Here is a 27,648-nt window from a genome sequence, read left to right on the forward strand (position 1 = left end):
TTGTAAACAGTTACCTTTTATATAGTTGAAAACTGTTATCATGTCCCTCTCAGTCTTCTCTTCTCCAGATGAAACAAACCCAATTTTTCCAATCTTCCCTCACAGGTCATGTTTTCTAGACCTTTAATCATTTTTGTTGCTCTCCTCTGGACTTTTTCCAGTTTGTCCCCATCTTTCCTGAAATGTGGTGCCAAGAACTGGACACATCCAGGTGTCTGTGGATGCCCCAGGGAGATTGCAGTCATTGCCCAAGGAGCCCAGAGACTCCAAAGACACCCCGACTTCTTCAACTGCAGGAGTCACGGTAGGAAGTAGCCTAGGGAAGGACTAGCCAGTGTCCCTGCAGCAGTCGGCATGCCGCAGATGGATTCCCTGCCGACTTAGTGGCGAACCCATTTGCCACTACCAGGGCCCTGGGCTGGGACCCAGTGAAGCAGGGAGGGCATAGGCTCCCTACCTCAGCTGCTCCTGTTGGGAGGCAGCCCATCAATCCCTCTCCTATTGACTCTGGCCATTGGGCAGCGCTTCCCTGCAGCTAAGGAGAGTCCTATTGATGCTGGCCCTTGGGCCATGCAGCCCTGGGGCTGAGGGCAGCCATATTGATTTTAACCGTGGGGCTAACACGCCCTTGCCCCACCCCAGGGTGATGGGGTGTACTTGCCCCATGACAAACTCCCACTCATGATTGATGGCAAAATGCCTGCTGAAGCTGTCTGCCAACAAATTCATAGAGTCAAAGATTCCAAGGCCAGAAGGGACAATTGTGATAATCTAGTCTGACCTCCTGTATAGCACAGGCCATAAAACTTCCCCAAAGCAATTCCCTAAGCAGGTATTTTAGAAAAACGTCCAATCTTGATTTCAAAATTGTCAGTGATGGATAATGCATTATGACCCTCGGTAAAATGTCCTAATGGTTAGTTACCCTCACTTTGAAAAATTTCCTCCTTATTTCCAGTCTGAATTTGTCTAGCCTCAACTTCCAGCCATTGGATTGTGTTACACCTTTCTCAGCTAAATTGAAGAGCCCATTATTACATATTTATTCCCCATGTAGATATTTACAGACTGTAATGAAGTCACCCCTTAACCTTGTTTTTGCTAAGCTAAGCGTTGGGAAGAGATGGGGTCCACCCAACCAAGAAGCGGAAGAGCACCTTTGTGCACTCTAATAATGAGAAGGTCTTTAAACTAGGTTCAAAGCGGGCAGGGGACAAAAGCCCACAGATAAGCATAAAAAAAGGTAACCTTAACAGAGGGCTAGATGTTGTAGGGGTAGAAACAAACATTTACAATAGGGTCAAAGGAGCAACGAAAGGGAAATAAGTGGGGGAATTTGCTCAGCATCTTAGATGTCTGTACATAAATGAAATGACTATAGGGAATAAACTGTAAGAACTGTAAGTATTAGTCCATACACAAAATTATAACTTAAGGCATCACAGATACTTGGTGGGATAAGGCTCATAAATGGAATATTGGTGTAAAGGGAAATGGCTTGCTCAGAAAAGACAGGCAGGGTAAACCAGGAGGAGGTGTTGCATTATATATCAAGAATATATGCATTTGTTCTGAGGTCCAGCAGGAGGTGGGAGGCAGATTAGTTGAAAGTCTCTGGATAAAGATAAAAGGGCTAAAAAATAGGGGTGATTTTCTGATAGGGATCTACCATATAAACCACCAAATCAGGAAGAGGAGGTAGATGAGGCATTTCTAGAATAACAGAAATATCCAAAACACAAGACCCGGCAGTAATGGGAGACTTTTACCACCCAGACTTCTGTCGGAAAAGTAACACAGCAAACCACAACATTTCCAATAAGTTCTTGGTATGTATTTTTGTTTCAGAAAGTGGAGGAAGCAACCAGGGGGACAGCCATTTTAGAGTTGATTCTGACCAACAGAGAGCAATTGGTAGCAAATCTAAAGGTGGAAGGCAATTTAGATGAAAGTGATCATGAAATGACAGATTTCATGATACCAAGGAAAGGGAGAAATGAGAGCAACAGAATAAGGACAATGGACTTCCAAAAAGCAGACTTTATCCAACTCCGAGAACTGGTAAGTAGGGTCCCATGGGGAAGAAAATCTCTGTTCAGGAGAGCTGGCGGTTTCTCAAGGAGACAATATTAAAGAAATATGGCTCCATCAGGAGCTCTTTAATGACCTGAAAATCAAAAGGAATCCTACAAAAAGTGAAAACATGGACAAATTGCTAAGGAAGAGTACAAAAGAACAGCACGACAATGTAGTTACAAAATCAGAAAGGCTAAGGCACAAAAGGAGCTACACCCAGCAAGAGACATAAAATGCAGGGAAAAAAACCCGGGGAACAAAGAGGATCTGTGGAATTATAGACTAGTTTTATAGACAGAATTTGTAGACCAGAATTATAGACATTTAATTTTTTAAAGTTAAAAAAACCCCAGAAACTTCAGAATATTTTGTAAAGGAAAGTTCCACATACTTGCAGCATGTGGTTCATAATCATAATAAAATAAAATAAACTTCCTAGGATTGAGGAATATGCAAAACTTACTTCTGTGATTCTACTGAGATGATCCATGTGTCTTATAAATTTTAGCATTAGGCACAATCTATGACAGACTAAAAGTATGGAGAGTTAACAGAAGTAAAAACTTTTCACCTTTGTTGCTAGCAAAGTATAAGAATGCTCAAATCCTTACAACTGTGTTCACAGCTCAGACACTAAAATTACTATGGAAGATTATTCTCCCATCTCACACCTTTCTGGATGGACACACACACACTTATACACGCCTCTTCCAAATCTCTCTTCAGTACTGCAATAGGTAGCTTTTGAAGTTGTTTATCCAACCCATATATACAATATGGCACATAAATTTTTGGCCTGTCCAGACTCAGCAGCATAACACAGGAAACAGGTTTGGGCAGATGACCTATGGAGAGCATGGAACCATGTGTTTGGGAAAGGAAGATATGGAAAAAGCGTGCCCCCCCCCCTTTTTTTTTTTTGAACCAGCAACTTCTAGTGTGTTCAGCATCTTGCAGGATTAGGTCCTATCTCAGCAAATGAGGCTTCCCATTGGGAAGTAGCAGTAAAATTAGTGTTCCTTGAGAGAGACTAAGACCATTCACAGTTAGTTAATCCTGCTTCAGGGTGGGTGCACGCTTGTGTGTTAGATAACCTCTTGAGGTCCCTTGCAACTCCTACAGTTCAATGATTCTGTGCAGAAATTAAAATGAAGACTGGCGTTTTTAGAAAGTTTTGAAAATTCATTGTGTATGCACTTGTACTTATTTAGTGGTCTACCAATCACTTTAGTGTGATGTTAAGCATTTTCTTCAGTAATAAAAATGTCTCCACAGTAAATGGACATATCCCTTCATTGAGTGTTTGATTATAGAGGAAAGAAGTTCCTCCTAGCCCTTATGGCAGACACATTCACTGTAGCTTGGCTGCTACAAACCTAATAACTCTCTGTATAGATTCATGAAATATTTTTGAATTTCTAAATATGTTAATACCAGTCACACTTGGAGTGAGTGAGAAAATGCAGATGAAGGTACACAGAAGAAATAAGGCTCTGCTTGTTGCTATTGTAAGCTATGTACAAAGAAGCAGAGGTAAGAAGACAGGTTTATGTTTCATTTTATTGAAGCTTGACAAAACCATGGAAACCCTCTGCCCCAGGTCAGTTTGGATCAATAGGAATTTAACTATGTTTTATTTCATGCATTAAAGCCAATGACAACCCTTGAAAAATATTCCTCTTAGAAAAAATGGTCTGGTCCTGAAAGGCTGTGATGGCCTATGGCACCCATTAAAGGCAGTCTGGAGAGAGATTCTGCAGTAGATATTAATGGCAGTGAGGAAAACCTAAAGTCCCTACATATAAAAACATATGTGGGTTATCTATTTTTTTAAAAACTTAACTCCTGAAACACAAGCAAAACATTGAGTACTTCTGCTACTTCCAAAAACTTTGATAAACAAATGCCTCAGTCCTGCTAAGTTACAAGGGCGATATCAGCAGAGAAAATACTTATTTTGAGACACAGTTGTGGGAGAATATCTGTAGATAATCAGAGACCTTAATGTGTACGACTCTGACATAGGTTGGAGGACTATTGCTCTTACAATTTCCTGTAAGCTTGCTGCGTGTAAAACTGTCCCTGAATTTTGTTCTGAAATAAAATTATTTCTGGTGATATTTCTGTGGTGGGCGCACCAGCCTTTGAAAGGTTGTCATGGGTCAAATCTGTGAGCGTGACCCACCAGCACACCACCATTACATCCCTCCCACCCACCCATGGGGACAGCTGTGCACAGGGGGGGATTCATCTCTGGGGCGGGTGGTGGTTTTCCTCAGCATGCTGTAGAATTCCTTTGTCCCACTACCACACACCAACTTTGAATCTTGCTTATATTCAATGCCTGGTGAAGTAAATTCTTTCAGTCTTATCCTATAGTAGCAAAGGGGGCTTCCTAGAAGTAAAAGAGGTTGGAAGAAGAGTGTCATAAAGACTGAAGACCCCACAATAAGACACAAGCACCCTTTATTCACCTGAGATACTGAAACAATGACAAGTTCTTCTACAGCAAATTTGCAACATTATAATATTCTCATTTAGTGAATACTTTTATTGAACCTAAGTGACCTATCTAATCAGTGGGCCTTCCCTTTAAACTGGTGACTGTGAAAAGAAAAAAACCTCCCCAAAACCAAACTATAACTAGATTTGGGGTTTATCCATAATTGACAATTATACAATTTATTTTTTTCATTTACATTAGCTTTCTCTGGGTTTGTGCTGTAGACTAGGACACAGCACCAGAAGATGGAATCTATGAGTATATTAACACTGCCAAATGGTTAGGAATACACACCCTAAGAATTCTTCCTTTCACCTTTATTTTACAATTGTTATTTCATTCCTTTCTTTAAGTGTTTGAGTTTGTCATTTTCTAGGGAAGGAAACAAACAATAACAGCTGATAACACTAAACTGCTGCAACCTGTAAATTCCTATTTACTGTGAGCTCTGCACATAGCAACATAGTCTGTATTAGTAACCTAGAACTGTGCACAACAAACCCAACCGTACAGCTAACTCAGTGTCATTTTGCCACATATTTTAATGTGCTTTAATACTATGTCCCATATAAAGATTAAGTTTATATCATTCTGAATTCCTACATTTCACTGTATTGGATGTATAGACATGGATTTCAGTAATCTCATATTTAACAGGGATTTCTGTGGAACACCACTAGATGCCAATATTCTTGGTAAAATGGTAACAGTTCAAGGATTTAGGCACCGGATCCTGCCACCCTCACTCAGACAAACAGTCCTACTGTGTTCAGTAACAGTAGAACTACTCCTATGAGCAAGGTCCAATAATTGTCCTTTTTTCCTTACACAGGTCACAAATGTTGCGAAAAATAGGGTTCATTACATATTAGAACATAGAAGCATTTTGTGTTTACATGTGCCCATCTACTATGGAATGAAATACCTGTAAAACTGTTTTATTTGGATTTTTATTTCTATTTACACTTATTTCAACAGGCTGAGTCTGCTCTAATTTAGGCCAGAGCTCACATTGGCCCCTGGGCAGCCCCAAAATTAAAGGAGATGGAGAGGGGCCATAACACCACCGTTGCCCCCTACCTTTCAGAAGGGCTGAATTTAGGTCAGGCACATTTGAAGGTTGAGTCCTAAATGTGTAATTGCTGAATAGAAAATCAACAGTTTGAGCCTTCCTTCAGATTGTGACAGGGCTGCGTGCACAGCCAGTTGCTGATATTCCAAGTACCACAGCAGTGAATGCCACCATTTCAGAAAGCAGAACACTGTTCTTCAGTTATAAAACAATCATACAAAATTCAAAGTCCAGAATACTTCTATGAGTCACTAAACTTCAAAGTGTTTGATCAACCTTTCCTATTCACTATAAGCTTTAGAAATTCCACTCCAAATACAGCTAACTGAAAACATCAAGAAATGTGGAGTGTTTGCTGCACAAATGGAGTGATTTGGACAGCGTCCATTTACTGCTTCTCCCATGGGTTGGCAAAACCAATAATACTCAGCAACTGGCATGTTCAAAGCACTACAAACATCAGCTACTGAATTCTAACAGCAGTCCTATGAGGTAAACTTGTACGGTTATCCCTGTGTTAGAGGGGAAACTAAGCAGAGAGATGAAGAGATTTTCTCAAGGTCACACAATAGGTCAGTGGTGAATGAGGATTAGAAATTAAGAGGGAAATCCTGGCCCCGCTGAAGTCAATAGGACTTTTGCTACTGGGGCCCGGTTTTACCCAAAGACTTCTTAACTCTAAACCCTCTCCTCATTTCTCCAGCCATGTTGCTATTCCTAAGTTAAAATATTATATAAAATACATGCAACTTTTAAAAGTTTAACATGATTACTCAGTTTGGCAACATTGCCTAGTGTGGAACCACATGATGCATCTAATCCAAAGTGGCAGCAGTCCATCATCATATGAAAATACTAACACAAAGAAGGGATTTTTCTTTAAAAGAGTGAGAAAGAAGGGAGAACAGTTTCTTAAATGAATGTTAGTTTTCTTCGTTTGCCTGTTGCCAGTCCGGCTCCATAGATTTGTTTTACCTGCCACTTCTAGGAGAGCACTTCAAGCCCATTAGCATTCCAGAAAGTTTCAAATCTTCCCAGAGCAATGAAAAATAGTAACTTCTACCGTAAGGCCATGTCTACATTGCATATAGCCGCTGCAGATTATCTCTTGTGTGCATGCATATTTGGCTCCTTGTGTCAGTAGGGCACATACTCACTAGGAGTGCTTGTCCTGATGCAGAGTGCAGTGCACAATGGCTAGGTATGTAACTCATCATCATCCAGTGCTCTGTCTTTTGGGAAGTTTTGGCAATGTGTGATGCGGCTGAAATGTGTTGTAGAGAGTTGACTGGGAGCATGGAGTCAACTTCCCAGTTTGCAACTGCCTCCTTCCCATAATGTCATCTATATCCCATAATTTTCATACCTTTTTTTCAAAATCCAAAAACCTACATGGCCTTCCTTACTGTCCATCATCTCTGACAGAAGCAGGGATCCTGCATAGCTCTGCACTATTGGCATGAGTGTTGCAAGCACAAGGCGCATGATCCTGGAGTATGTGCAGAGGAGTGGGGACCATGATGATTCCTTAGAGGACAGCTTGCTGAGGGATATAGTGAAAACCAATTCAAAGTTGTTGGTGGAATTCACTAAGCAGCTGCAGATGGTGGAGCGCCATTTCTGAGCCCGAGAATCAAGCCCTGACTGGTGGGATTGAATCGTCAGGCAGGTTTGAGATGAAGTGCGGTGGCTGTAGAACTTTTGGATGCACAAGGTCACATTCCTGGATCTGTGTGCCAGCATCACCGCAGACCTCCAGCTCAGGGACACCAAAATGAAAGGTGCACTGACAAATGAGTGGCAATAGCACTGTGGAAATCTGGAATGCCAAATTTCAGAGGAACAGCCGTGTTAGTCTGTATTCGCAAAAAGAAAAGGAGTACTTGTGGCACCTTAGAGACTAACCAATTTATTTGAGCATGAGCTTTCGTGAGCTACAGCTCACTTCATCAGATGCATACCGTGGAAACTGCAGCAGACTTTATATATACACAGAGAATATGAAACAATACCTCCTCCCACCCCACTGTCCTGCTGGTAATAGCTTATCTAAAGTGATCAACAGGTGGGCCATTTCCAGCACAAATCCAGGTTTTCTCACCCTCCACCCCCCCACACAAATTCACTCTCCTGCTGGTGCTAGCCCATCCAAAGTGACAACTCTTTACATAATCAAGTCGGGCTATTTCCTGCATAAATCCAGGTTTTCTCACATCCCCCCCACCCCCATACACACACAAATGCAGGAGAGTGAGTATATATCTCTGTGTATATATAAAGTCTGCTGCAGTTTCCATGGTATGCATCTGATGAAGTGAGCTGTAGCTCACGAAAGCTCATGCTCAAATAAATTGGTTAGTCTCTAAGGTGCCACAAGTACTCTTTTTCTTTTTGGAATGCCAAAGAATCCATTTGGAGTCGGGAAATCCATTGCAGGGGCCATTATCATGCAAGTGTGCTGGACCATTAATCGCCTCCTGTTATGCAGGATTGTGACTCCTGGAAATGGGCAAGACATAGTGGATGGATTTGCAGCCATGGGGGTTTCTGAACTGCGGGGAGAGTGATAGATGGCATGCGTGTCCATATTTTGGCATCAGAGACCACTTGCCACAGACCACATCAACAGAAAAGCCTACTTTTCTGTGGTTATGCAAGCGCTGGTGGATCACCAGGGATGCTTCATCGACATCAGTGTAGGCAGGTCAGGGAAGGCGCATAACACTCACATCTTTAAGAACACAGCACTGTTCAGAAAACTGCGATCAGGAACTTTCTTTCCCGACTGGCATATTACCACTGGCAACGTTGAAATGCCAGTACTGATCCCAGGGGACCAGGTCTACCCCTTGCTCATGAAGCTGTACACTGGCCACCTCAACAGCACCAAGGAGTGCTTCAACTACCGGCTCAGCAGGTGCAGAATGATAGTTGAATGTGCCTTTGGTCATTTGAAGGGACACTAGCATTGTTTACTCACAAGATTGGACCTCAATGACAAAAAATTTCTAATGATTATAGCTGCCTGCTGTGTCCTGCATATCTGTGAAGCAAAGGGGGAAAAGTTTCCGCTGGGGTGGAGTGGCTGTCTGCTCAATTTGAATAGCCAGATACAAGGGCTATTAGAAGATCTCAGTGTGGCGCTATATGGCTCAGGGAGGCTTTGAAAGATCATTTTAATAGAGTCAGAGTAGCTTGTGGTGTTGTTGTGTGATCTACCTGGCCTGGCTCTTTTGGGGCCTGGTATGAACCATGTGGTGATTGCTGTACATGCTGCAACATACAACATTCTCATTGCACCTATTAATTTTGTTTGTGAATGATCTTGTGTTGTGTGACACTACGCAGTAACAGGTAAATGGTCACTTTCAGAACTGTTGAGCACCAGCCAGCATATGGTGTGAAATGACAAGGATTAATTATGTTTCAAATAATGGAATTTTATTCTGTAACAAAATCAGTGCAACTCCCCTCCCCTCCGCATTTAAAAATGAATACATTAAAATGTAACAAATTAGGAGAACAGAACTTATGAAGGGGAAAGAACATTTCAACTATATATACACCACTGTAAACCATGCCTAAGTGAGTAATAGTCATTTATAAACTCAATTTCTTACTTCTACTTTGCAACTCTCTAAAACTGTGCATCTGAGACTCTCAAAGAGCCTTTCAAACACTAAGGCTTGCATTCCATCCCTTTGATCATCTTTGTCACTCACCTCTGGATCCTTTCCAGTTTCTCTACATCCTTTCTATACATTGATGATCAAAACTGGACACAGTACGCCAGCTGAGGCCTAACCAGCACTGAGTAGAGTGGTACCGTGTCCAGTTTTGGTCATGGATGTAGAGAAACTGGAAAGGATCCAGAGGTGAGTGACAAAGATGATCAAAGGGATGGAATGCAAGCCATGTGAGCAAAGTCTGAAGGAACTGGGTATGTTTATCCTCCAAAAGTGTTTGCAACCCTCCTTCTCCTTTGTGTCATCTGCAAATCTGATTAGTATGCTCTCTATTCCTACATCCAGGTCATTAATAAAGATGTTAAATAACCCTGGACCCAAAACAGATCCCTGTGGAACTCCATTTGAGACCTCCTTCCAATCTGACATCATTGCATTAATAGCTACTCTTCGTTTGCGATTAACCAATTATATATCCACTTAATGGTAGTTCTGCCAAGCCGGCATTTCTTTAGCTTACTTATCAGAATGTCATGTGGGACTGAGTCAAAAGCCTTGCTAAAGTCCAGGTATATTATGTCTACTGCATTCCCCCTATCCACCAAACCAGTTACCTTATCAAAGAAGGAAATCAGCTGGTCTGGCATGATTTGTTCTTAGTAAATCCATGCTGGCTGCTAGAGATCATCCCTTCATCCTCCAAGTATTTGCAAATCGAATGTTTTATACATTGCTCTAGTAGTTTACTAGGTATCGAGGTTCGGCTGACTGCTCTATAGTTCCCCGGCTCCTCCTCTATTCCCTTTTTAAAAATGGGCAATACATGTTAGCCCTTCTCCACTCTTCTGGAACCTCTCCTGTCATCCAGGAGTTTGAAAATATAATTGCTAGGGGCTCTGAGATTTCTTCAGTTAATTCCTTAGCACCCTCAGGTGAACAGCATCAGGCCCTCCTGACTTGAATTCATTCGAATTTGTCAGAAGAGCTCTGACAATTTACTTATCTTGATTGCTTATCTTCCCCTTTACGGTCTCTGGTGACTTCACTAGTCGTCCAGCCACATTATTTTTTGTGAGAAGACTGAAGCAAAGTAGGCACTGAGGAGATCTGCCTTCCTATCATCTTCTGTTACCAGCTCACCTTGTGTGGATCCACTTCTCAATGGAGCATCCCTGATCTATCTTTTTTGTCTGACATATTTGTAGAACCTCTTTTTGTTGTTTCTAACATTTCTTGTCAGCTGTAACTCAAGAATTGTAATCCCTGAACTGCTGTTGGGGAAATCTGGAGAATACCACAAGGAGTTGCCTATGAAAAGAGGTGCAAAAGGTGCATAGGCAAATGCTGAAATAAATGTGTCCAGGAAAAATGCTCCTCTGAAAAAGGTGTCACTCCTATGACACAGCCACAGGAAAATTCCTCGAAGTCTGTCCTACTGCAATGCTCATGTACTAACCTGCATGTGACACTGGCTGACCGAGGTCCCTCTACACTAGCTTTGCATTTCGGAATGGAGCAAGCCATTTTCACCAACTTTACCCAGGTACCTTGATGGTACAGACTTTTGCTAACCCTGCCTCTTTTGACTCAGTCACCCCCCTTTCCTTTCAGTTTACAGAGCAGGCAAACATAACTGCAACTGCCTTGCACACACCCACATCTGGGAATAAACTTCCTTAAATCCTGAGATAAAGAACAAACAAAGAAAGGTAGAGCTCTTCAAGCTAGGGCGTCTTTCCTCCTCTCAGAAATCTGATGAATGGGACATAAACTCATCTTGGTTCTTAAACTGACTAGATACTGGTCTCCTGAAAAGCAAGCAGATCTAACAAAAATCTTGTCACAGCAGGGAGACGGGAGGTGGTCTTTTTCTCTCCACTGTTATTTCAAGTGATGACAGAACAATTTGGCTGATATCACTTCAAACAGGAGCAGACCCTGGATTTGGACATCAGAAGGGTTTGTGGCAGTGTGAATAGCAGACGGAGAGGATGAAGAGGAGGAAATTGAAAGAAGCATAACAAGAGCAGAAGGGTTATTCAGGGCTAAAAGTTAATAGAAAGTGGGGTAAAGTGTGCAAGAAGAAGAGCATTAAGGGAGTGAAAATGAGCTAGAGAAACAAAGGAAAAGGGAACTAACAAAACAAACAACCCACAGAATCAAGGAAACAGTGAAAGAAGACAGAGACTGCAAAATTCAGCTGCTAAGATAAGTGAGCTTGTGGTTCTTTCTCTGTACATTGTAGGTATTGAATGGTTTGTTCCATAGTGTGGTATTTTTATTTGAACATATCTTCCTCCACTAAATACATTACTAACCGGAGGGAAGTAATTAGTTCTGGTTAGGGGTGGAAGATCAGGGATGTGATATTACTAGTACTGGGTTATTTATGTCAGTTGGTGTGAGGATTTGGGGGTGCCATTCACAACCATCAGAATATTGGACGCTGGTCTGCTAACATTTTGACATAGCAGCATAGTAAATAATTCCAAGACTGAAAAGGGAAAAATCTGAGTACAGAAAAGCTGAGCTTTATTCCAATATGATGTTCCCATAGGGTACTGAAGTCTTTGCTATATCAGTGTTTGCAGGCATCTATGACCCTTTGTGTGAGGAATGGAGGGAAGACGTTACAACAAATAATAAGCCAGATTTTCAGACAGGCACACATAGGTATAATTGCATACATCTAATTTATGCTCATAAACAGGTATTTGCATGCATACATACACGACCATTTAGATACTTAGCTGACCTTGCATATGTATGCTCATTTGGTGCACGTATCTCAGATATGTGTATGTCTAAATTTTAAAAATCTAGCTCAGACACATGAAATGTAAAAATACACATAGTAGAATAAGGATAATGTACTGACAGGATAAAGAGGAATATGATAATACCACCAACCACTCACAGGTAAGAATGGCTTGGGAACAAGAGAGACCAGGATCAGACAAAACTCGGAAACATGAGTACAATAAACAGTTATTTAATCAGGACCAGGGAACACTCAATGATCTGGTTCATTCAGTATTTAACAGACAGAAGGACACAACTTCCTGGAATGCACTGAGCATTGTTTCTGCAGGCAGATAGACCTATCTGTTTTGATGGAGCCCCAATTTTAGAGGATGAATGGGCAAAGCAAACAACCACTCTGGCCAGAGAAAAACAAAATGGGTTTGAGGTTGGACAATAACATTGTTTCTCTCTTGCTAGAAGACTTGGTGAGTTGCTGTCAAGTCTCAAGAGGCTGTAGCCTCTACTTTATCTCACTTCTAATAAAATGTCATTCACAATATTGTCTTGGAGTTTTTGGTTTACAGCAAATTTCCTAGAGATCTTTTGCTCCTCCCCTTAATTTAACTAATTCTTATCTGCAAATCCTACTTTTAATTAATTCTTGCATTATTTCTCTCTCAATATGTTCCTTTTGTAACTGTTTCCTTTTGATCCTCTCTGTCTTAGTTTATTATCAGTTATTAATACAGCTGTCAATCCAAGCGTTCGTCAAGGCAGTTGGATTTCCTTATAACCACCTTTGTTGTGTGTCAGATACAGGTAACTCTTTTAATCAAAGCATGGGGACTTGATAAAGCTTACAGTTATGTTCTAATAGCATCCCCCTCGTATTGACTACAATCCCCAAAATTTTGTTCCAACATGAACCAGATATAATATAAAACCTGGGATAAACTCTCTTCTTTGGTTATTACAGTAATCAGGATTTTACTCTGAATGTGGTAGTTGGATTTCCCCTTGTGTGGCTTTTTAAAGCGGACATTACTACATTTTTATTTCCCTATGTGCCTAAAAGACAGGTTAGCAGCAATTAAGTGGCTAATGGCCCAGCTGTGCGTTACATATGTAATATATATCACCATGAAAAATCGTGTGTGTAACAGTTGTCTGCAACATGTACAGGGATGCTTTGTGAGCGTTCTTGGATCTGCCAGGGACTAAGACTACCCTGTCACAGACACAGTGTATTACATCAGGATACCATCCTAAGGATAGTCTTGAGGGCTGGCTTCTTCACCTGTAAGGAGGAACAGGAACATGTGGGAAGCATGCTCTGAATTTGCAAGAAAAGTTGGGAAGAAAGAAAGCAGGATGTTGCAAGCTTGGGAGATCCAGATAAAATGGTGAGTAATTCATTAGTAGTCTAAGGGAACAAAGCTCTTTCAGACATAGTAAAAATATGAAAATATACTTGTTGGTGTAGTGGCTGCTGGTTGCTTTTGTTGTTGTTTTTTTGAAGATGAGGTTAAAGGCAGCTAGGCCATTTGAGAAGCTTCAGTCCGGAAATGAGGCCACTAGTCTCAGGAGAATGGTTTTGTCTGAGGAGGGTAACAACCAAAGACTGCACTCCCTTGGTAAACGAGGCATTAATTTCAGAGCTGAAAGAGAGACTTTATATGAAAGAGGGAAGAAATCAACGAGATGAGATCTCATCTTGTTTCATTTGCAATAGAGATACAACCACAGTGATAAAGTAAGGGAGAATGTTACATGTGACACATGGGGGAGCAATCTTTTCCCATACTGCTTTTCACCCACTAAGCAGAACCATTTGGGTGGTGTCCATTTCACAGGAGAAGAGATGGAATGTTTGAACTGGAGATTCAGGGACAGTTGGGGAATGACAGTTGGAGAGGAGAGGGCCGGGCGAAAGAGCTGCATACCCCTAAGAGGACAGAGAAAACAGGCAGGCAGGGGACGTACCAGGAAGTGGTAACTTGTGAGAGAAGAAGCGTGGCAGGGGCAGGAAAGCAAATTAGAAATAAAAAAGGGATTGGGCAAAAGAAGAAACTAACTGAACTAGAGGGAAAGTGAGAGCAGAGAAAGTGTTCGTGAAAGAGACATCCACCCAAAAAAGTGAGTGTCTGTCTATCGCACTGCATTGACTGTAGGAATAGATTTCTAAGGATCCATAGTCAGAGGGATCTATAGACAGAGAAATTAGGGATTGGCTCCCCTTCCGTTAGCCATGGCTCTGACTTTCAAATTCCCCCATACCATCTTCATAACTGGAATCACGTGTTTTGAGAGCATTGCTGAAGTTACCACCTGGTTCTCCATTCTCTCATTGTTGGCTCAGGCAGGGGTGCTCTATACAGAACCCAAACAAGCATAAGACTCACCTTTAAAGTGAGTCAACATGCAAACTAGATGCTGCAATTATAAATATTAAAACAAAAGTTGGATGTGCCATTCACCAAAACAAAACTAACAACGAAGTCAGAAGCAAAATTCATCCTGGCTGTAAGCAGATTAAATACAATGATCTTGTGCCTGAGCTGAATTTGGTTCAAGAGGACTTACGCTAAAATAACACTCCTAGACACTGGTGCACTTCATTTATTTTAGAGTAGTTTAGTTGTTTTGAAGCACTATTTCACTGATTGTTCACTTTTGACAATTTCTGTGGCCTTGTAGAAGAGCCTGGTTTTCATGCTGATTCGTCTGTTCAGATAGCATTTCTTGTTCCTGCAAAACATTTTCTGGTCTTTTTCCTGTTGGGCTGAATAATTAGTTGTCTGGGGACATAAGGTTTTTCTAGTTCCAATATTAGGAAGCAAGAAAATGTCTGAACAATTCCCATCGTACCAACGAGAATCTTCCCTTCAGTGTGTAGATGCTTTATAGCAGTGGTTCTCAATCTTTCCAGATTACTGTACCCCTTTAAGGTGTCAGATTTATGTTGTGCACCTCAAGTTGCATCTCACGTAAAATTTACTTGCTTCCAAAATCAGACAAAAATACAAAAGTGTCACAGCCTAAGTTCCCTCTAAGCTACGTGGCCGCGCAGCTGCCTATTAAGCCCCAGCGCCGACCTGCCGCGACACCAACCTGCCCCCAACTTGCCACAGCCAGCCGGGGCAAGGAGCCCCTCCCTTGGCCTGGCCTAGCCCCTCCAGAGTTGCCATGGCCAGGGGGAGGTGCCTCTCCCCAGGCCCCGAGCTGCTGTGGCAAGAGAGGGCTAAGGGGAGTCCTCTCTCCCCACTGCAGCCCCGGGGCAGCCTGCACCCCAACCCCCTCATCGCCAGCCCAGAGCCCCCACCCAGCACCCTGAACCCCTCATTCCTGGCTCCACCCCAACTCAGAGCCCCTCCCGCACCCTGAACCCCTCCTCCCAAAACCCACCCCAGAGCCCACCCCCCCAGCCAGGGCCCTCATTCCTCCATACCCCAACCCTCTGCCCCTCCCACACTCCAAACCCCTCAGCCCCAACCCCACCACATGAATTTTGTTATGTGCACCAATATGAAGGTGGTGTGTCACACATCACCTCAATATTGGTGCACATAACAAAATTCATTCTGTACATGGATGTAAAAAATTAGAGGGAACACTCGTCACAGCACACTATTACTGAAAAATTGCTTACTTTCTCATTTTGTCTGTATGAAATTTTATTTTGTACTGACTTAGCTTGTGCTTTTTATGTAGCCTGTTGTAAAACCAGGCAAATATCTAGATGAGTTGATGTACTCCCTTGAAGACCTCTGTGTAAGCCCAGGGATAAACGTACCCCTGGTTGAGAACCACGGCTTTACAGAGCATTATATAACTCTCACTATGGACACACAGACCAGATGAAGTAGCCAAATAAAACTGTTTACTACCCAACAGAGCAAGACTTCCACAACCTTATCCATTCAGTGACCTTGTCTTTGGTAAAAGTTTTTAGGTAAAGTTTACAGAGGGTTCTTCCCTTGTGCCAATCAAGGAAGGCAGCACTGGGCCATGTGGCCTCCCTTTCTCGTATTTAATTCATATTCTGTATCACAGACAGGTCCATGAACCTTAGATAGTGGCAGGTTTCAGAGTAGCAGCCATGTTAGTCTGTATCCGCAAAAAGAAAAGGAGTACTTGTGGCACCATAGAGAATAACAAATTTATTTGAACATAAGCTTTCGTGAGCTACAGCTCACTTCATCGGAGGCATGCATCCGATGAAGTGAGCTGTAGCTCACGAAAGCTTATGCTCAAATAAATTTGTTAGTCTCTAAGGTGCCACAAGTACTCTAAGGTGCCACCGGGTAGAATTAGTGGGGGAAGCAAAAGTGGATGGGAATCTGGGAGGCAGTGACCATGAGTTGGTTGAGTTCAGGATCCTGACACAGGGAAGAAAGGTAAGCAGCACGATACGGACCCTGGACTTCAGGAAAGCAGACTTCGACTCCCTCAGGGAACGGATGGCCAGGATCCCCTGGGGGACTAACTTGAAGGGGAAAGGAGTCCAGGAGAGCTGGCTGTATTTCAAGGAATCCCTGTTGAGGTTACAGGGACAAACCATCCCGATGAGTCCAAAGAATAGTAAATATGGCAGGCGACCAGCTTGGCTTAATGGTGAAATCTTAGCGGATCTTAAACATAAAAAAGAAGCTTACAAGAAGTGGAAGGTTGGACATATGACCAGGGAAGAGTATAAAAATATTGCTAGGGCATGTAGGAATGTTATCAGGAGGGCCAAATCGCACCTGGAGCTGCAGCTAGCCAGAGATGTCAAGAGTAACAAGAAGGGTTTCTTCAGGTATGTTGGCAACAAGAAGAAAGCCAAGGAATGTGTGGGCCCCTTACTGAATGAGGGAGGCAAACTAGTGACAGAGGATGTGGAAAAAGCTAATGTACTCAATGCTTTTTTTGCCTCTGTCTTCACTAATAAGGTCAGCTCCCAGACTGCTACGCTGGGCATCACAAAATGGGGAAGAGATGGCCAGCCCTCTGTGGAGATAGAGGTGGTTAGGGACTTTTTAGAAAAGCTGGACGTGCACAAGTCCATGGGGCCGGACGAGTTGCATCCGAGAGTGCTGAAGGAACTGGCGGCTGTGATTGCAGAGCCATTGGCCATTATCTTTGAAAACTCGTGGCGAACGGGGGAAGTCCCGGATGACTGGAAAAAGGCTAATGTAGTGCCAATCTTTAAAAAAGGGAAGAAGGAGGATCCTGGGAACTACAGGCCAGTCAGCCTCACTTCAGTCCCTGGAAAAATCATGGAGCAGGTCCTCAAAGAATCAATCCTGAAGCACTTGCATGAGAGGAAAGTGATCAGGAACAGCCAGCATGGATTCACCAAGGGAAGGTCATGCCTGACTAATCTAATCGCCTTCTATGATGAGATTACTGGTTCTGTGGATGAAGGGAAAGCAGTGGATGTATTGTTTCTTGACTTTAGCAAAGCTTTTGACACGGTCTCCCACAGTATTCTTGTCAGCAAGTTAAGGAAGTATGGGCTGGATGAATGCACTACAAGGTGGGTAGAAAGCTGGCTAGATTGTCGGGCTCAACGGGTAGTGATCAATGGCTCCATGTCTAGTTGGCAGCCGGTATCAAGTGGAGTGCCCCAAGGGTCGGTCCTGGGGCCGGTTTTGTTCAATATCTTCATAAATGATCTGGAGGATGGTGTGGATTGCACTCTCAGCAAATTTGCGGATGATACTAAACTGGGAGGAGTGGTAGATACGCTGGAGGGGAGGGATAGGATACAGAAGGACCTAGACAAATTGGAGGATTGGGCCAAAAGAAATCTGATGAGGTTCAATAAGGATAAGTGCAGGGTCCTGCACTTAGGACGGAAGAACCCAATGCACAGCTACAGACTAGGGACCGAATGGCTAGGCAGCAGTTCTGCGGAAAAGGACCTAGGGGTGACAGTGGACGAGAAGCTGGATATGAGCCAGCAGTGTGCCCTTGTTGCCAAGAAGGCCAATGGCATTTTGGGATGTATAAGTAGGGGCATAGCGAGCAGATCGAGGGACGTGATCGTTCCCCTCTATTCGACATTGGTGAGGCCTCATCTGGAGTACTGTGTCCAGTTTTGGGCCCCACACTTCAAGAAGGATGTGGATAAATTGGAGAGAGTCCAGCGAAGGGCAACAAAAATGATTAGGGGTCTGGAACACATGAGTTATGAGGAGAGGCTGAGGGAGCTGGGATTGTTTAGCCTGCAGAAGAGAAGAATGAGGGGGGATTTGATAGCTGTTTTCAACTACCTGAAAGGGGGTTCCAAAGAGGATGGCTCTAGACTGTTCTCAATGGTATCAGATGACAGAACGAGGAGTAATGGTCTCAAGCTGCAGTGGGGGAGGTTTAGATTGGATATTAGGAAAAACTTTTTCACTATGAGGGTGGTGAAACACTGGAATGCGTTACCTAGGGAGGTGGTAGAATCTCCTTCCTTAGAGGTTTTTAAGGTCAGGCTTGACAAAGCCCTGGCTGGGATGATTTAACTGGGAATTGGTCCTGCTTTGAGCAGGGGGTTGGACTAGATGACCTTCTGGGGTCCCTTCCAACCCTTATATTCTATGATTCTATGATTCTATACTCCTTTTCTTTTTCCTAGATAGTGGATATTTAGTCACACTTTGAAACTTCTGGGCAGACCAAACCTGGGAGTAATTGGTGCAGAGTAGACTCTGCCCACCAGTACTGTTTTGGCACTATAGATGTTGAGCTGGACAGACCATTCTCCACAGATCCTTTTAATGCCTATTCTTAAAAGTAAAACAAGCTACCTTTGAAAATTTCTTTTAAAATCTGTTTTAAAGGCTCATAGTTGCACTTTCCTGAAGGAAAACGAAAATTTAATTGGGCTCACATTGTGCAGCAAGAATTGAGCAGTGCAGTTGTAGAGAACACCTCTCTCTCACAGGATGACCTGGGATGTTTGAGATGACAGTCCTGCAACTCATTCATTCAGGATAGGGATATATCAGTGGAGGAATGCTACGGTCCAATAGAGTGCCTTTTTTGCCCCTCAACCTTTAGGGCATGTTGAAAGGCTTATATATAAATACAGGCTTTTCCTTGAAGATGTTGGGGGTTCTGAGCTTTACTTGGTGCTGCTTGTTTGGTAGCTTTTATTCTTTAACGATAGATTTGTGAATTTTTAGGATATTCTATATTGCTGCCTAGATGCCAGAATATGTAATTTCTTGGAAATACAGATTTCACAAAATGTAAATGAAGCATTAAATGAAAAAAAAAAGTTGCTGTGTCTCTTTAACATGACAACAGTTTTTTCATCAGGGTGCAGACAAATCTCCCTGCACATTTGAGGTCAAGATTCGTATTTCTCTTAAAGGAATACGAGAACTCCTGGGACATGACCAGGAAAGAAAAGAAAAACTAATCTGCAAGAAAAGGAAAGAAGAGTTGTGGAAAATTTGCTGGTCAGAAGATAAAGAAAAAGTAAGTCTCATGGTTTTGACATGCTCATCACCACATCAGACTGATAAATATTACAGTAAACAATATAAACATGCCTGTAACAGTCAAAATGGAAATAGCAAGTCCTGTACAGCAATTTTTTAGTTATATGGAATACATCATTTAAATATGATTTATTCATTTTCTAATATAAGTTTATGTAACCTAATAATAACAACTTATATAAAACAGCAAGAGAGGTCATGAGACTATCTGCGGAGATGTGGATCGCAGTAGTCTGACTACTAGCTCTTCTATCCCTAGGAACTTATTTTAAGAATAATAACTTCTTATATACTGCCTTTCATCTGTAGATATCAAAGTGCTTTACACAAAGGAGACAAATATTGTCCCCATTTTACAGATGAGAAAATTAAAGCATAGACAAGTTCAATAACTTACCTGCGGTCCCCAGTAGGCTAGCAGCCAAGGTCTCCTAAACCTCACTCCAGTGCTCTCTATACATAATCCAAATTGCATGGAGGACACTGAATTTGGCTAATCTAGAGAATTTTAATTAATAGACATAGAGGGACATAACTATGTGAAACTCTGTTAACTGAAACGGTGAACTTCTTGTCTCTATTGGACAATTGCACTAGTATAACAAAAACTGATCTAGTTACACTGGTGTAAACCCCTATAATAGATTCACTTAAACCAATTTAGCTTAATACCATAAATTACTACAGTAAGCTAAACTCGTTGAAGTGGATTTAAAGTGATCTAAGTGTATCTGTATTAGGGGTTTGCTCTTCTGTAACTAAATGTTTTTTAGTTCCATCAATACAAGTTTTCTAATGTAGTTAAGAGCTAAGTCTCTTGTAGTTTTTTTTTTTTAATAAAAGTTTTCTGGGGACATGACAAGCTAGGTAGTGTACTACTTTTTTGTCCCTTTACAGGAAATGACAATTTTTTTTGCAGTTTAGACTCAGTCATATGGAATTGTTTTAAACACTTTTTCTGAGTGCTTCGTTGTCCATCTGTATAGCAATGAGAAGAGTGAAGCTTTAAATCTTTCATGGCTCTCACACTAACTCAGTTTCCTAGCAAGGAAGCTGGCAATCAGTTCAACTCGTCCTGTGTTTAGTGTGGCACTACTGTATACTCCTTGACTACGGGGGAAACAATTATAAAGAACAAATGGGATGAGGGAAGACATAAAAGGAAAATGAGGCAAAGACCATCTATGTGGTCTTAATACTAGTAGCTACCATGATTTTCAATACGTTACCCATGATTACGAACTACCAATGTGTACTTTTTAGTAGCTCACATAAAAAAATTCGCTCCTCTTAAATAGTTCAAAGAACATCTTTTAAAAAAAAAAACCTGTTAGAGGAGCAAGTGAAGGTGGGAGAGGGAGGAAGAATACCTATAGTAAGTTTTTATAGCATTATACTCCCAGCTACTTCCTTGTGAAATCAGTAAGGTTTGGCCTTACTTTGTCAGAATCATGGGGGAAATACTGCATTATATTTATAACACAGAAGCCATATATATATTTAACCATAATGTGAAAGTTATTAGCTATTATTAAAAATACTCACTTTGTTGCACACATATACCTGTATCCATTTTTAAAAAAAATCATTAGAAAACACCAAGCTGATGGCACTGGGAAGCCCAAGTGCCCTCTACTATAAGATATGCAGGGCTGGCATAAATCTTATCATTGGGAGAATTCAGCAAGTGTCTTCCCCATTTTTATTTTCACATTGCAGGGGGAAAAAAGGTTGTAAATACTTTTAAAAGCAGCTTTATTTCTTCAGTGACAGGATGTAAATTCACATGTATTCAGCACCTGCCCCCCCCCCATCCTTGTCACGTACACGGGTCTGGTGTGGCACTACAGACCACAGGGAAAACAACAGCCGAGCAGCTCAGCTCACCCCACCGCCACACACGTGTGAGGCAGCGACGCTACAGGGGGAGTGGAGGGAAGGAGGCAGAATGTATTTATCCCGGCCGGACAACATGGTTCATGCCCCCCCACTGCAGAGCGGGGCTCGGCCAGCCGCGCCTCCCCGCAGAAGGCCTCTGGAGCACCCCGGGGGCCTACGGGGCTCCGTCGGGGAGGGCTCGGCTTTACCTTGGCAGGCATCCCCTCCTCGCTCGGCTGGGTGCGGGGGGCAGCGGGCCTTGCCCTGTCCGACGGGGAGGGTCTCTTTTCGGGGCGCGCCTTTCAGCACAGAGACCCGGGCGCCAGCCCCGCGGTAGGGCATAGGTCTCCCCGAGCTAGAGGGCCAGGCGGGCAGCGCTACCCGGTCCGAGGCCTTGCTGGCGGCCTGTGCGAGGGCAGCGGACGAGGAGCCCGGTGGAGCACCGCCAGCCCCGAGGGAAAGCCCAGCTCCTCCTGCCGAGGCGCCGCCAGGCTCAGCAGTAGCGCCCGGTGGGTGCCCGGCCTCCGGTCTGCGCTTGCCGCCCGCGTCCTGTCCAGCCCCGTACCTCTGCTAGCTCGGCCGGCGGCGCTCCCACTTCCCGGCGGCGGGCGCCAATGAGGCGGCGCGTCCCGGCGGCGGCAGCAGGCTGAGTGGGCGTGTGCGGGGGGCGGGCTGTGGGCGGTGGCAGCACGTTCGGTTGTGTGTGTGCCATGGCCGGAGCCCAGTGAGAGTGGCTGACAATAGGAGTGAGCGAGCCCGAGCGCGACCCCGAGACAGCCGGGACCCCTCGCTCCCCCAGCCAGCCAGCGGCAGAGGAGGCCCCCAGCGCCAGCCGCAGCGCCGCTCGCCGCGCCCGCCCGCCCGCCGTACCGCGGCTCCTCTCCGCTCGGCCCGCGCTCGGCCGCCCCTCCGCAGGCCCCTCCGCAGGGCTCCGCCGGGAATGTGAGTGAGACAGCAGCCATCGCAGGCAGGGGGCCGCGCCGAGCGCACGGGACCGAGCGGAGCCCGAGCAGCTGCCCGTTCCTGAACCCGCCGCCAACGCCGCCCTGCGCTGAGGAGGCCGCTGCCGCCGAGGCCTACAGGCTCCTGCAGCTGCAGGGACAGAGCCCGGCGCGCACGACGCTCCGGCCGCCGCCGCCGCCAGGGATCGGCCGCGCTCCGCCGAGCCCGGCTCACTCCGCCTTCTCCTCCTCGGCTCCGAATTCTCTGCCAGGAGGGTCAAGGTAACTTCACCCCCAGCCCCGAGAGGGCAGCGAGCCGGCCGCGGCGTGGGGGAAGGGCTGCGGGAAGGGCGGGAGGATCGGGGAGCGCTGGAGAAGATGGGGGTCACGGGGTGGGGGTGGTAAAGGATAGAGTCCAGCTGTGTTACTTATCCCCTGGCGGAGGGAAATGACACCCAGTAACACCCGTCAGAATGCAGCTAATTACACCCCTGCTTTCACGGAGTGCTTAGTGGGGGCGCTTGCTCCTACCTAGCCGCTTGCAGTGACATCCATCGGTATTTTTACATTCACTCGCCTTTCCTCTTATTGTTGTCCCCAGCGGTGACAGTCTCTAGTGTGTGTCGCTGTGTATTTACCAAAATACTAAAAAATTTCCCGTGTTATAAATAAACACTTTCTATTGAGAAAGCTATAGCTGTAAATGCAGTTATCCGCCACTTGTGCTGCACTCAATAAAAACCTCATTCCTTCTCCCCCCCCCCATGGAAATAGTGTTTTTCAGTGCATTTAAATGATCATTTAAGAATGTGAAAAAGTGACCAGTGTTTACTGTAATGTTGTTAAGGCTGGATGTAGTCTTGTTGAATTAGAATTAGAATTTAATAATGTATAAATCAGGTGAGAGAAACTGTTACTAAATTTACAGCAGAGAAGTGTGGGTAAAGCCTCTTGCTGACAGAATGATCCTGCAGTTTGAGTGAACTGCTCCAGTCTTTGTCCGTTAATGTTCTTAGCAATTCCATTTTGAGACTGTGTACAAATATTTCTGGGGAAATGGTTAGATTTTTTTAACAGTTACATCTGACGAGGAGATGAAAATTTTTTTTAATTAGGTGAAATAGGAATAACAGATCTAGAATGTGTGTCATTTTTTGTTATGTCCAGAGTCCTGCTGACAAAACGTAACTTTTTGTGTTTGTATATTTTGAGAGACTCTACTCTCCACTTACTTAGGAATCACGAATTGGTTTGTTGAAGTGAAAGTATATAACATTTCTCCATATAATTTGTCTGATTTTCCCATGAAACTTCCATGGCCCCTTGATGTCATGGTGATGTTGGCATCTGTTTCAGTTGGTAAATAACATCTGTTTCAAGTATAGAAGTGTGTTGCTCATAGCCTATTAAATATAGGATGTATTATTTGGGATGATAATGAAGCCACACCTGAGGAAAAATTAAGTTGATGAAATAAGAATTGTTTTTAGATGATGCCGGCTTCACTGTCCAATATCAAGGGATTCCTCTTGGTTCCTTAAAGAAGTTATGTATTTTATATTTTCAGTAGACTGTGTGTGTGTGTGTGCGCACACACAATAATTTTTCACGTATTAAAGTTGAGAGGGTTTCATTTAACAACCCTCATCTTTACATAATTTAAAAAAAATCATACTTATAAAGTATTTTGCATAATAAGAAAAATCCAAATAATGTTGATTTAAATTATTTATGAATCAGATCAGTCCCCAAATATTTTAACAAAATGAGGACTTCAAGGTGTACTGCAGGTTGCAAAATCAACTCCCATTAGCAATAGTAGTCCTTCAGATAATTGGAATCAATGGACATTGAGTGCTCTCAGGACCTTCCAAAAACATGCTGTAAGACCCTGATCCTGGAAACATTTACACACATTTAACTGGAACAGGTACAGAGAAGGGCTACTAGGATGATCCGAGGAATGGAAAACTTGTCTTATGAAAAGAGACTCAAGGAGCTTGGCTTGTTTAGCCTAACTAAAAGAAGGCTGAGGGGAGATATGATTGCTATCTATAAATATATCAGAGGGATAAATACCAGAGAGGGAGAGGAATTATTTAAGCTCAGTACCAATGTGGACACAAGAACAAATTGATATAAACTGGTCATTGGGAAGTTTAGACTTGAAATTCGACGAAGGTTTCTAACCATCAGAGGAGTGAAGTTTTGGAATAGCCTTCCAAAGGAAGCAGTGGGGGCAAAAAACCTATCTGGCTTTAAGATTAAACTCGATAAGTTTATGGAGGAGATGGTATGATGGGATAACATGATTTTGGTAATTAATTGAACTTTAAATATTCATGGTAAATAGACTTAATGGCCTGTGATGGGATGTTAGATGGGGTGGGATCTGAGTTACTACAGGAAATTCTTTCCTGGGCATCTGGCTGGTGAATCTTGCCCATATGCTCAGGGTTTAGCTGATTGCCATATTTGGGGTCGGGAAGGAATTTTCCTCCAGGGCAGATTGGAAGAGGCCCTGGAGGTTTTTCGCCCTCCTCTGTAGCATGGGGCACGGGTCACTTGCTGGAGGATTCTCTGCTCCTTGAAGTCTTTAAACCACGATTTGAGGACTTCAATAGCTCAGACATAGGTGAGAGGTTTTTCACAGGAATGGGTGGGTGAGATTCTGTGGCCTGCGTTGTGCAGGAGGTCGGACTAGATGATCATAATGGTCCCTTCTGACCTTAATATCTATGAATCTGTGACTACTGTGAGTAGCTCTGCTGATTAAAGTTGAACACGTGTAAGTGTTTGCTGGATCTGGGGCTAAATCTTTTTTCTTAAATCTGTTCTTTCCACTTCACTGAGAAAATGTGGTTTAACTTTTTTGTCAGAGAAGGCAAGCCTGGTAAAAATCAAGAATTTGGTTGTTGAGAGGCGGTAGCTATATTAACAGGTGAGCCCCTCCCTTTGACATAGTGCTGTCTACACGGGAGTTAGGTCAGTATAACTGCATTGCTCATGGACGTGGATTTTCCACATCCCAAGTGATGTAGTTACACCAACATAACTTGCTAGTGTAGACCAAACCTAGTGAACTTTCTTTGGTTTTAAAGCATAGCAGTCTATTTTAGAGAACTTAATGTTTCCACAAAACACCCACCTTTCTTTATGGATAGTAAACTGAATTTTATTTGTTTTTAATTGTCCTATAAAGTAGTTGTGACTTTAATATTAAAATTCATTATTATTTTTGAGCTCCTAGAAGTGTGCATGGTGCTTTGTGAAAACAAGTAAAAGATATTTTGTGACCCAAAAAGCTTATGATCGAAGGCTTTGATCCTGCAGACAGGTCTACACAGGCATACTCCCGGACCTCTGTGGAGTTCCATAGACATCAACTGATCTTGATGGATACACATGTGTCCACATGTGTGGATCTGATTGCAGAATCAGTGCCTAAATTCAGACATGATGTAACAAGTGAGGGCCATAGACAAAATAGGGGAGAGAACGGACAAGAATTACAATAGTACCATGAAGCTAGTTCATAAGGCCTATATGTAAATTGATGGACCATCTCTCTTTGATGTCACAAGTGGGTTCTTAGGAGGGATGTGAATGAGGAGAAGGAGGTGGCTCTTGACAAACTCATTTAATCTTTACCTGTTTTCATCCACTGGGAATGTATTTATAATGTGTGTTTCCCTTCAGTAGGGATATGTCCTCAGCACCAACCACTCCTCCGTCAGTGGATAAAGTAGACGGATTTTCTCGGAAGTCCGTCAGAAAAGCCAGACAGAAGAGGTCACAAAGCTCCTCCCAGTTTAGGTCTCAGAGCAAGCCTATTGAATTAACTCCTCTGCCTTTTCTAAAAGGTAAGGCTCAAGATCAGTTGTATGATTAAAATATTTTTATTTTACAGTAGACATCTAGATTGTGCTAAAAGGTATTATAACAGAAATTTGAGGGGGGATTTGACCTGTGAGTGAGAAACAGTTCATGCCATATTAATATTTATTAAGCTAAAAAAAATTGGCATCAATTAATATATTAAAAATGAAAACTTGCATCTATGAATGGATATGTGTTTACTGTTTGCAATACTTGTGGAAGTTCTGATTTCTAATACTAACAGAACCATTGCTGGCAGTCTGAAGGCACAAGCTTTTTGCTCATATTTTAGGTTATCAACCCTTAACGTTTAATCCAATGTGGCAATAGTTTTTAAATGAGAAGATGATTCATTAGCAGATGTGAATGATATTAATTTAGCATTGAATTCTGTGATCTGCCAAGCACTTTCTGCAGGGAGCTAAGTGCTCTCAACTCCCACTGATTTTTAGTACAAATCTGGGGGGCAGAGCAGCTCTTAGAATCATGTCCTTGCAGGGAAAAGGATGTGTGTATTTTTCATTTTGTCATCCATTCAGCCTTCCAAAACTGTTATTGAAGAGACTTAAGTGGTCAAATGCAGATTTCTAGGTTTTCTCATTCTACTTTTTGTTTACAAGGGAAGAAAATAAGTACAGTTAACTAAAGTTAATATTAGAGTTGATCATTGTGGTAGCTGATATCGAAGTTCATAATTCTGGACATTGTCAAGAGCTAGTAGGTTTAGGCCTATCGCCTTTGTTTTGTTTTGCAGATATGTACATTTCCCACATCCCTTCTCTCTACTTGTCTGATACTTTTGTGTTTAGTCAAAGTATTTAAATATGTAAAGGACCTGCTCTGACCAGAATCCTGCCACCCTGCTTGCTCGCAAGAAAGGATAAACACATGAAAAATACACACTTCTATATGCATCTATCAATTGAGAGAAAACCAGGTTGCCTGAATTTTTGTTAGTGGATTTCTCAGTGGAGTTGTCATTTTTATAACATGTCTGAGAACTTTTTTTGTGGAGCTACTAGAGTTTTTAACATCAGGAGCCAAATAACTTTTTAAAAATAGTATTTTAATTGTAAGTTAAATTTTAGGCCTGTCATCCCTGACACTTTCTTTTTTGAAATACCTACGACTCTGGTTCATAAAGAAGGACAATTTGCCCTTTCCTTAATTTGACTAAATTTTGGAAATTAAATAGATTTACATTTTATATAAAAATGAGCAAACTGTTGCTACAACTGTTATTAATTATTTGTATTGTAGTGGCTCCTAGTGATTCATTCAAGGAATACACGAGGCACTTTATGCACATATAACGAAAATTTGGCCCCTACTATCTAAGGCCCCAACCCTGCAAACACTTACACACATTCTTAACTTGACTACCATGAGT

The 27,648-nt window shown here is 42.9% G+C and overlaps 1 protein-coding gene and 1 non-coding gene across 6 annotated transcripts in view; one reads left to right on the top strand and one right to left on the bottom strand.

Annotated features, from left to right (window-relative positions):
* Positions 1 to 22,097, bottom strand: part of LOC125638732 (uncharacterized) — a 59,723-nt gene extending 37,626 nt beyond the window's left edge. Inside the window, exon 1 of the transcript XR_012669097.1 lies at positions 21,648 to 22,097. This is a non-coding gene — a transcript (uncharacterized LOC125638732). The remainder of the gene's footprint in view (positions 1 to 21,647) is intronic.
* Positions 22,098 to 22,194: 97 nt separating this feature from the next.
* The window catches only part of PPP2R5E (protein phosphatase 2 regulatory subunit B'epsilon), a 103,606-nt gene continuing 98,152 nt past the window's right edge, over positions 22,195 to 27,648 (top strand). For 3 of the 5 annotated variants that reach the window (XM_048854491.2, XM_048854492.2, XM_048854488.2), the window contains exons 1-2: positions 22,532 to 22,661; positions 26,079 to 26,242. In XM_048854491.2, coding sequence (XP_048710448.1) covers positions 26,086 to 26,242 — 157 coding nt within the window. In that variant the 5' untranslated portion in view covers positions 22,532 to 22,661; positions 26,079 to 26,085. Of the gene's footprint in view, positions 22,662 to 26,078; positions 26,243 to 27,648 lie in introns of all 5 variants that reach the window. The other 2 variants (XM_048854490.2, XM_048854486.2) reach the window with 2 other exon arrangements.

The sequence above is a fragment of the Caretta caretta genome, chromosome 6, assembly GCF_965140235.1.
Source record: "Caretta caretta isolate rCarCar2 chromosome 6, rCarCar1.hap1, whole genome shotgun sequence".
NCBI classification, from domain to species: Eukaryota; Metazoa; Chordata; order Testudines; family Cheloniidae; genus Caretta; species Caretta caretta.